Below are 10,765 nucleotides of genomic sequence, written 5' to 3'. Positions count from 1 at the left end.
TATATTTCTATTTCTTTTCTAGCCTAGAAATAAAAATTACTATATATCATTCAACCCATTTCTCACCCCCCTCCAAATATAGCCTAAAAATAAAAATACAAAAAAAGGTAAATCATGCAATAGAAACATAGCCTAGAAAGGCAAAAACATAAGGTGTTGTCATGCATGCCCCTAGGGTCAAACTCAATTTCGAGAACTGTTATTCCTCACTATTCTTGGAGTAAGCCCAAAGTAGCTTCCATTGAAGATATCTGAAGGAAAGCTTGGAAGAATGAGAAAGAAAGACCATCACCATCTTCTGACGAAATCAAGGAAAAATATGTAAAGAAAGACAATGGCCCTTTATAGCTTTAAAATGAGTGGTGAACAAAAAAGAGGTGTTAGATCTTGTCAACTACCCTAGTCTCTTCTCTCTAGATAGTCGATGTGAGACTAAAAAGCCTACCTCCTCAATGTTTCTCTTGTTTCTTGCTCAACCTCTGGTATTCAACCGATCTGAGCCATTTCTTGAACGTGACATTTAAGCACAACACCTCTTAGCCATTGAAATTTTTTCACAATTGCTGAAGCCTCTTAAAAAAATGCTTTTTTCACTCAACGCAACCATATGCAAATCTCTCGACAGCCTCCTTGAAACCTTTGAAGTCTCAAGCAACTCAAAATCAAACTTGATTTAGAACTTCATGTACTAGTAAGAAAACCTTGAGATGGCGGCTGAAACAGGATAGGAGATCAGAGATGGGGCGAGGCTACTACAACCAGTGGGAGATAGAGATGGTGAGATGATGAGGGATTGCATGGGTAGAGGATGTAGAGCAAAGATAAGAGATGGAGAGTCATAGTTGAGCGAGAGATAGTGTAAAGGTGGAAGTTGCAAAGGCAGAGTTTGCAAGCAAAAATGGAAAATGATGAGGTGTTGCAGGGGTAGAGGTTATAGAGTGGAGACAGAAGGTTGGGAGAGGTTATAGGGATGAAGATTATAGTCTTACTGAGCAAAGATATGCTAAATTGAGATGGTCAAATTTCTTTTTAGTATCTCCTCTCCCGTAGTTATACTATTCCTTCTCTTATATCCCAAGATCTGTCGACTATGTTATTGAGAGCTTGGCCTAGAAGGCGATATCATTAGAATGTGCGACGCTTTAACCTATGTCCACTCCATGGTTATTCAATCTTTGTAATGGTGACTACTTCTGTAAGTGTGTAACCCACATTATAATCAATGAATTTTCTTCTCAAAAAAGAAAAAGAAAAAAAACTCCTGTCCCAGTGACATAGTCCCTACTGACTTAGGGTTTGGGCGAGACTGGCCTCTTGCCGGATATATAATGACAAATTTACCTAAAATAGATGATATAGTTAGAAATTAGAATATAAAGACGAGAGAATAGGTTAGCAAGACACAGGAACCGCTCGCCCACCGCTCAAAATTTATTTTTACTTTTCAAATCAAAAGAAATTGATTGTAAAAGAAACGAAAACTTTAATGGTCAAATATAATATTTTCTGGAGTTAGTTACACTCCCATAAAAGGCAATGATGGCAGACATTTCCACTTTTGAATTGATTTCATTTAATTTTTTTTCTTTTTATTTTCCTTCCCCAACCGTGAAGAAAAAGTTTCACAGTGAAAAGCTAATCCATAAATTCTCAAACCATATGAGAAAAAACTCAACTTTTCTCACAATAGAATTTTGCCTGAGACCATGTCTGGTAGTGAAGTAGAAGAAGAAGTTTATAATATAATTATATTATCTTTTATTTGTTTTTCTTTTTATTTTATTTCTTAGCTTCCAAACATAGCCTAAAAAAGGAAGAGAGAGAAAGAGAGAGAAAGAGAGAAAGAGAGAAAGAGAGAGAGAGTGTGTGAGATAAGACTACGAGGAGTTGAGACCTGAGAGAGACGGTTTTACTGATACAACCTCCTTCCTTTTCCGTCTCCCCTTCTCTTCAGTAGTCGTTTGTCACGGGAGGTTGAAGACTTTACCGGTCTCTCTCTCTCTCTCTCTCTTTCTTCCAGTTTCTTGTTTGTTCAATCATTTTTAACATTCGAGGCGTAGAGGTCTACTTCTGTTGCTTGGATTTCCCCTTCTTTTTTTATCTTTTGGTGCAAGATCGGGGCTACGAGAGGTGGAGCCATGGAGGAAGTTTGGTGATTAGAGAAACTTTATCTTGAGGATGGTTCTTTCAGAAGAAGCCATACGGTGTGGATTTTGAGATACAGAGGGACATTGTCTGATCGGAAGGTTAAAGCTGATTTCAGTGAGAGATAAGAGCGTCGTAAAGATATTGAATTCTGAAGGCTATTATTGCTAATTAATGTGCGAGATCTGGGAGCCGATGATTTGTTGGAAGAGGTAAATTTTGGAGGGAAAGGCTTAAATAATTGGCGAAAGGTCTGGGAAATGATTATTGTCAGATAATAAATAAATAAATAAACCGTTAGTTACAAAAAATTCGGAGTTCTGGGAAATTTTGACATTTTGAATTTTGTTTTTAGATTTTTGCAGGTAGAAGTTGAAGCTTGAAGAACATCATAACTACAGTTGCAGAATCTCCTTCAACCGGACACGGTGAAACAGGTGAAAAGACGAACTCCGTCAGAGAATGTATCGTTTCTTCTGACGATTCTCAATCCAGCTGTGGTGAAAACGACTGAGAACATTCCATTCCGCAACCGTTAGAAATTTCAGAAGCGGAGTAAGTTAGAGAGAGAGAGAGAGAGAAGGAAGGGGAAAAAGTGAGACAGTCTGGAATGCGGGACCATCTCAGAAGAATACAAATATCACGGCCATTACCTTATACAAGACATCTTAACTTCGTCTTGAAGCATCAGAGAGTTCGCGATTTCGGAAAGCTATCTGTTTTGAGTTTTCTGAAATAGAAAATTTTTAATTATTGGCGGAGGCATGAGACAGAACAGTACTCGACATGCCTTAAGCTGCACTAGTCCTATGATTAGCCAGTAAGGTAATCAACATGCCTTAAGCTGCACTAGACCCATGATTAGCTAGTTAGGAGTTTGGTTTGATGTTATATACGAGCTCAACCACCGTATACTAAATCTAATCCATATATAAATTCTGGGTCACAAACGGAGAAGGTGTGAGTACTGTGTTTTTCCTTCCTTCTGCTAGCATTATATGTAATTATGGTTCTCATCTTCTTCCCTCTTTTCTGGTGGTTCAGGAAACGAAAGAGAGTGGGATATGGGGTCGATTAGTGGGGAGGAGTTGCCGCAGTGGGAGAAATCGCAGGGAATGGGTGGCCGGGAGGAGAAGATTTTTGTTTCTGTGAGGCTGAGGCCTCTTAGCGCGAAGGAGATTGCCAGGAATGATGTATCGGACTGGGAATGCATCAATGATAACACCATCATATACAGGAACAGCCTTTCGGAGCGATCTATGTTCCCAACTGCCCATACATTTGGTATGGATGCTTATTCTTTCATTCCTCTGTATGCGGATATTCAATTTGGGTGTAAATCTGAAAATATTTTTGGGTGGTCTTTGGGGCGGTGGTCATATGCGAGCAATCTGCATTTAGTAATTATAACGTGTCGGTGATTGTGGGTCTCCTGATGATGCCCTTCTTAATTATAATTAGTCTTTTTAATATTTTGAATTTTTCTGTTTCCTGTTAACTTATCTTTTCATTTCCCATTTCCCATTTCCCTTCAAGGCTTCCCTTGTCAAATCCTGTAAATTGCCGAAAAATGCTAACATTACTGGAGTTTGTATCATGAATACATGATCGAGTAAAATTATGCAATGAAACAGGCAGTCTTCAAAATTGATCAGAATATGTTTTATCTTATAGATACAGTCATGAAAAGGAGGTAGATTTGATTTTGGGTTTGCTTACAAAATGACTATCATTTTTCACAGATAGATTATTTTTAGGGTTTCATGGTTCCTCCAAAATTTATCTGTGTTAGTCATTCTTCTGATCTTTCCTTCTCCTCCTTTTTTTTGGGGGAGGGGGTTATTTCTGCAATAGATAGGGTATTTCGGTGCAACTGCTCCACGAGGCAGGTTTATGAGGAAGCAGCCAAGGAGGTTGCACTTTCGGTTGTCAGTGGTATTAATTGTGAGTATGACCTTCTTTTCTGCACATTTTATTTGATGTTTTTTACTCATTTTCCATTGACAAGTGAAACATTGTATACCGACAAAATTATTTCTTCAGCGAGTATTTTTGCATATGGGCAAACTAGCAGTGGGAAGACATACACCATGAGTGGAATTACCGAGTATACTGTGGCAGATATATATGATTACATAAAAATGGTAATTAAAGCTCTAGTTTGCACCTGCCTTCCCTCTTACAATTAATTGCATTTTATTCGTTTGGTTAACACCTCTGCAAGAATTGGGGTTGACTTTTCTTGCAGCATGAAGAGAGGGCATTTGTTATGAAATTCTCTGCAATGGAAATTTACAATGAAGCTGTAAGAGACCTCCTCAGTGCAGATGCTAATCCACTAAGGCTTCTCGATGATCCAGAGGTGAATGTTGTTCTTGATGTAACTTTTTTGTATCTAATTAACCTATTAGTCATGCTGATGGTTTCTTAAAATCAACAGAGGGGGACTATTGTGGAGAAAATTACCGAAGAAACCATAAGGGACTGGAAACATTTACAGGAACTCCTTTCCGCTTGTGAAGGTAAGGGCTGTTTGTTTCTTTGGTAGTCTCTTGCTTGATGGCTGGATATATTTACCTATGGTATTTTATTCTTGCAGCTCAAAGACATATTGCTGAGACCTCCCTTAATGAAACCAGCTCCAGATCTCATCAAATTCTGAGACTGGTATGGCCATTATCCCAACAAAGAAGTTTAAATTTACTGGAATTTTGATCTGACCCTTTCTCCTGATGGACTGCTGCAGACTATTGAAAGCTCTGCTCGTGAATTCTTAGGCAAGCAAAATTCAAGTACACTTGCTGCTAGTGTGGTATGAGTTAGTTAATTTCTTCCATGGATTGATGGTCAGTCAAAAGATGTTTTCCCAGCAAAAATTCTCATTTGTGTTCTTTTGTACAGAACTTTGTTGATTTGGCTGGAAGTGAGCGTGCATCTCAGGCATTATCAGCTGGAACAAGATTAAAAGAAGGTTGCCACATAAATCGCAGTTTACTCACCCTAGGAACTGTTATTCGCAAACTAAGGTTGACTAACTTTACTTGTTTTTTCATGTTTACAATTCAAGGCAACTTCCAGCCTTGCTGTTGACACCCTATGTTATATATCACTATTAGAAAAGTTTAAATGTTAGTCACTCTGACTCACTCTATCACGCTTGTTAAGATTTCACATAATTTTGGAATGATGTTGCTATTTCTGTGAGATTTTTGATATAGTTACTACATATGTTACTGCATATGCCTGCATTTGTTTAGTATTTCTAGTGTACGCTATAATGTTTCTCTTGATTACAGAGATGTGATTCTGTTGATTTCGAACTTTAACAGAGAACAGGTATGGTAATAGGACATCATTGAGAACATTTAGAACAGTTTTAGGAACCAGATTTGATAGAAACAGTATATCAGAAATTCAGTCGCAGAGTTCATCGTTTCAATATCAGGTGACGAGCAAACATATCATACCCAAACAAGTTGTTGGTTGAAAGAAATAAGAATCAGAAATCTGAGCTGTTGGATGAGCATTCTCTAACCTATAGTTGAATTAGCATTCACCTGTAGCAAACTTGCACAAACAGTTACAAGACAGAAAAGATGAAGAAGAAAGAAGCGAGCAGAGCAGGGTAAGAAAAGGAACATCATTGGAAGCGATAATCAGAAGAAAGAGGAGAGCATACAGCTGCTGATTTGTCAGCGATAGAGCCTTAACCAAAACCAGGATATTATTATACTTCAAAACTAGAAAATATGGCTTACAAATACAGTATATTTAAGGACTTCAATTTCCCAAATCATCTCAACTTCTAACTTGCTAAGACTAACCAATTTAGAAACTGACTTAAAAACCCAATTTGGAAACCAACTTAAAGACCAAGTGTGAAGCTACTTTGACTCCTATAATTGGCTGATGTCTACCTACGTGACCACCTCTTTAAATGAAATACCCCTTGTGAGTAAAAATAAAGACTAAAATATCAGCCAGATCTAATGTGTCCACCTTCATTACATGAACCATCCACAACATGCAACCTGTTGCTACTTTGATCATGAAGAATTGATGGCTTCAAATAATCCACACTGCAATCATACTTTTGTATAATATGAGAGAAAGTGTCCTACTGTGGATAGAATTTACCTGAAGTGTATATGAGGTTCTGTTGAGGAACCAGAGGTTATTATTTACATTTTTCATTTTTCTCTTTTGTTGTATTATGTTTTTCATATTCTTTGTGGACAGTGATTTCATAATAGAGTTGACATGGTTATTCTTTTAGTTATTCCTTCAACGCTACCAACTCTTGCAGCAAAGGAAGAAATGGACATATTCCTTACAGAGATTCTAAGTTGACACGCATACTGCAACCCTCCTTGGGAGGAAATGCCAGAACTGCAATCATTTGCACCGTCAGCCCTGCACGGAGCCATGTTGAGCAGTCCAGAAATACCCTCCTATTCGCAAGCTGTGCAAAAGAAGTGGCTACCAATGCACAAGTGAATGTAGTTATGTCTGACAAGGCACTGGTAAAGCATTTACAAAAAGAACTGGCAAGATTGGAGAGTGAATTGAGATATCCAGGACAAGCTTCTGCTACATCTGATTCCCGGGCACTGTTGCGAGAGAAAGACCTTCAGATTGCAAAGGTTCTAAATTTGCTTTAAATTATTGATTATTAATCATTGTGCATTAATATGTTTACAGATTTACAGTCTTACTTGCACTGAGTTTGGCTCTTTTACAGTCTGTTGCATGCTAGTATTGTTGGCCTTTGTAACCCTGGTTGGAGAATTTGTGACTTGAAATAAACTTCCATTTTTTTTGGTAGGGGAGAACCACTAAGAATTTTTAGTACACCAGCATGAAGTGGTGGGTTTGAGTCTTGAGAGTGGTCACATTGTGTGAAATGCCAAAGGTTTGGACCATAAAAAATCGAACCCCCACAGGACCCTGCGAATGCACTTCCACTGCATTATAGCCCTTGTTAGTACATAATTTCTTTTTTTCTTTTTAAGAAATATGCACTAATCTAGACTTTGTATCCCGTATAATAGAAAGTGCCTGGACAAAGGCAGTAGGGACTTGGGTCAGTCACTCCACATAAAAGAGTACGTAAAAGCTAGCCTAATTGATAGCTTTTTTCTTTGCCTAACGAATTAAATTGATCCTTATGACTTGAAAGGCATAGGAACACCTGGAATTGTTTGTGATGGAAATATACACGCCAACTTTATTAACTATGGTTGAAACGAATCCATGCATTTACACAAAAATGTTCTTCCAAAGTAGTCATGCATTAAGCTGGCAACAAATTTCTTCACGAGGTTGCCTGACTATCTTCTTATGCAGATGGAGAAGGAGATAAGAGTACTCATTCAGCAGCGTGATCTTGCTCAATCACGACTTGAGGATTTGCTACAAGTTGTTGGTGTTGATCAGGCTTCTAAAATATGGGTATTCATCTTTTACCAACTAAAAAAGTGAACCTAACTTGTAATTGCTAACTGCTGCTTTTCCTTTCTCAGTCAAGATTTGATAATTATTCTAAATTTCAGGCAAAGAATGCATGGGAAGATGTAAAATCAGTATCAGAGTCATCGGTTGTGGATGATCCTCACTATGCCATTGGTGTCACAAGAGTCAACACGTCTTGGTATTCTGACAGTAACAGTGTGAATAATTCTGATTACCCACAGCTGCCTGAAATTCCAGAAGACCATTATCTGTCTGATGGTACCTCCCCAAGATTGTCTATCAATAGTCCATTTATTGGACGTGATCCATGTCAGAGTTGGGAGGAGATTGCAGAAGAAACAGTTGAAGATTCTGAAGACATTTGCAAAGAAGTTAGATGCATCGAGATGGAGGAGTCTAACAGGGTCAGAAATATAGAATCAAAAGCTTTGTCACCTCAAGAAAATGAAGGCATGTTAGATTTGACAGTTTCTGGGAATGGAGATGCGACTGATCAGCTGTTGATCTCATCCCGAAGGAAGGGAGATAGAGACTTGAAGCATATGAATGATTTTGTGTATGGTGCACTGGAGCAAAAACTCCACGATGTGCAAAAAACTGTTGATTACCTTGACGAGTCATCTCCATGGCTTCCAGCTGACATGTGTAGCTCTAGAAGCTTGCAGTTAACCAGAAGCAGAAGTTGTAGAGCGGCTCTCATGATTAGCTCATCCACTTCCTATTCTGAGAGGAGGGACCAGAGTGAGAACACACCACCTAGCAGGTTTGAGAGAGACTTCCCTGGAAGACCTGAAATCTTTCATAGGAGGTTTTCTGCAATAAATTATGGTGACGATGTTGCAAGGTCATCAAATAAAGATTTCCAGGCATCTGAAGTGAATGCTTCCGTTGATGATCCAAAAACACAGAATGCCAAAGCCTCAGCTGAAGAGGATATTACCAGTGTCCATACTTTTGTTACAGGGATGAAAGAGATGGTGAAACTTCAGTATGAGAAGCAACTTCTTGATGGTCAGGTGAGGATGTGATGATGAGATCTCTGGTCTGTCAACAATTGTCTCTCTCTCTCTCTCTCTCTCGTATTGCATGCCCCCCCCCTCCCCCCCCCAAAACAACAATTCACTTACAATCTCTAGTGGTATATTAAGATTTCTGGATCAATATGGGAAAGTCCACGTGTTTTATGAATTTTAACTTGGTTGACTTATATTTGACGAGGTTCTTTGCATTGATTCCAGGAGACAGAATCAAAGCCCAATGAATCTGCAAAGACTGTAAAGGATGTGGGATTGGACCCGATGCAGGATCCTTCAGAATCTCCTCCAAGTTGGCATTTAGAATTTGAGAGGCAGAAGAGAGAGATAATTGAACTTTGGCATGCTTGCAATGTATCGTTGGTCCACAGAACCTACTTCCTCCTGCTCTTCAAAGGCGATCCAGCAGATTCCATTTACATGGAAGTAGAGCTCAGAAGGCTTACCTTCCTCAAGGACTCATTTTCTCATGGAAATCTTGCTCGACATGCCATGGAAGATGGTCGGACACTGACACCAGCATCAAGGTACTATCTTGTTCTTGTTGTAAGATTTTTTTACTTTCAATTATTGTTGGAAAAGTCGGTTCTCTAGCGTTTCTAGTTTAATACTCCAAATTATGGCAGAAGGGTGTGCTCAAGGTCCTTATATAGTATTCCTTTTCTTTTTCTTTTTTTTCTTTTTTTTGTGGGGGGGGGGGGTCGGGTGTGGGGTTGGTATCATGGTATGGAATATGGATCAGGTGGGGGCAATATTTTTCCTGACACCAAACCTACATTTTATCCAGGTTCTGACTTACACTAGGAATCCAGGTCCAGACAGTAAGGTGTTGTCCATATTTCAAACCAGGTCTGGTCCAGCTTTGGATGCTATGATATTAAAAATTAGGTTGATTTACTTACATGTCAATTGTTAGCTTCTTTCTTCTTTAACTTTTTTTATTTATTTATTTATTTTTTGTCGGGGTGGAGGGGTGATGCAAAAGTAAATTATTAGTTGGTTTTGATTGAAAATTTTGAACGTACATTGCATTCATCAAAACTCGAGCACAGTATTGTTCACAATATTGCTTTTAACATAATTACTGAGTTCCCCAATTCGCCACCCCAAGTTCAATTCATGGCTGATCAGTGAAGGGGAAGGGTGTCGGTCAGTGTAAGCCTTGTGATATTTTCTTTTTGGTACTGCCAAAAGATTTAACATTCTTCCGCTAACAGAAGCCTAACATTTCTCTTTATGGAGAAACAGCATGAAGGCTCTGCGCCGTGAGAGGGTGATGCTGTGCAAGCAAATGCAGAAGAGGTTCTCAGAAAAGGAGAGAGAGCAACTCTATGTGAAATGGAATATCCGGCTGGACTCGAAACGAAGAAGGCTACAGCTGGTTCACCGCCTATGGACAGACACAATAGACATGAACCTTGTCATGGAGAGTGCCACAATTGTTGCAAAGATTGTTGGGTTCCTAGAAACCAGGCAGGCTCCCAAGGAGATGTTTGGGCTCAGCTTCACACCCCCTCGCCCAACCCGTTCTTACAGCTGGAAACAGACCATGTCATTTTCTGGTAGGCACCATTTGTAGGTTATATAAAGATCCAAACTGGTTTCATTCCACTGTTGTGATTGTCATTGAATTGTAGAAAAGGCTTGTAAATTTGCTTAGGTTAGCAATATAATTGGGTTGTAGTGTTGTTCTCTGCTGCTATACCAGTTCTTTTGGTTAATTAATAGCATTTAATTACAGGGACCTGTATTCTAAACCTTACAGTAAGGATGGATTTGGACTTTTTTTTTTGGCATTTTATTCAAAATCTAAGGCATTATTTGTGTACGCTGGATGTAAATATGGATCTGCACGCGTAGTTATGTTAGGTGGATGGTAGAGTGATAGGTGGTCATGTGACCCATCAGGGTCAACAATGGGTCAAAGTGGCTGCTCACCAAAGGCTAGGCTTTGTCTTAACTCAAAATCTTCTCACATTGTCTTTTCAACTGAAAAAAAAAAAAAAAACCCCACGACGCCTATGTGTAGACTCCATTCCATGCCATGGACCTCACTCTCTATAACGCCTTGCCAAAAAGACACCCTCTCCTTTTCCCTCGTGGTAGAAGAGAAA

At 39.0% G+C, this 10,765-nt stretch overlaps 1 protein-coding gene across 5 annotated transcripts; it reads left to right on the top strand.

Annotated features, from left to right (window-relative positions):
• Window positions 1-1,893: 1,893 nt before the first annotated feature.
• Window positions 1,894-10,479, top strand: LOC122084364 (kinesin-like protein KIN-7E). Of its 5 annotated transcripts, none has more exons than XM_042652557.1 (15): window positions 1,894-2,357; window positions 2,511-2,970; window positions 3,190-3,429; window positions 4,000-4,089; window positions 4,189-4,289; window positions 4,394-4,507; window positions 4,586-4,667; window positions 4,745-4,812; window positions 4,892-4,957; window positions 5,047-5,171; window positions 6,422-6,788; window positions 7,492-7,596; window positions 7,698-8,633; window positions 8,856-9,178; window positions 9,900-10,479. In XM_042652557.1, exons 3-15 carry the CDS (start codon window positions 3,210-3,212, stop codon window positions 10,228-10,230), a joined length of 2,928 nt encoding a protein of 975 aa, XP_042508491.1. In that variant the 5' UTR covers window positions 1,894-2,357; window positions 2,511-2,970; window positions 3,190-3,209; the 3' UTR covers window positions 10,231-10,479. The 5 variants fall into 5 exon arrangements, with proteins under 5 accessions (XP_042508491.1, XP_042508488.1, XP_042508490.1 ...); XM_042652554.1 differs by having other exon boundaries at window positions 2,501-2,970; XM_042652556.1 differs by having other exon boundaries at window positions 1,894-2,396; window positions 2,501-2,970.
• The last annotated feature ends 286 nt before the right edge of the window (window positions 10,480-10,765 follow it).

Source organism: Macadamia integrifolia, chromosome 7 (assembly GCF_013358625.1).
Source record: "Macadamia integrifolia cultivar HAES 741 chromosome 7, SCU_Mint_v3, whole genome shotgun sequence".
Lineage (NCBI taxonomy): Eukaryota > Viridiplantae > Streptophyta > Magnoliopsida > Proteales > Proteaceae > Macadamia > Macadamia integrifolia.
The sequence above is the reverse complement of the archived record's forward strand: the minus strand, read 5'-3'. Positions and strand labels throughout refer to the sequence as shown.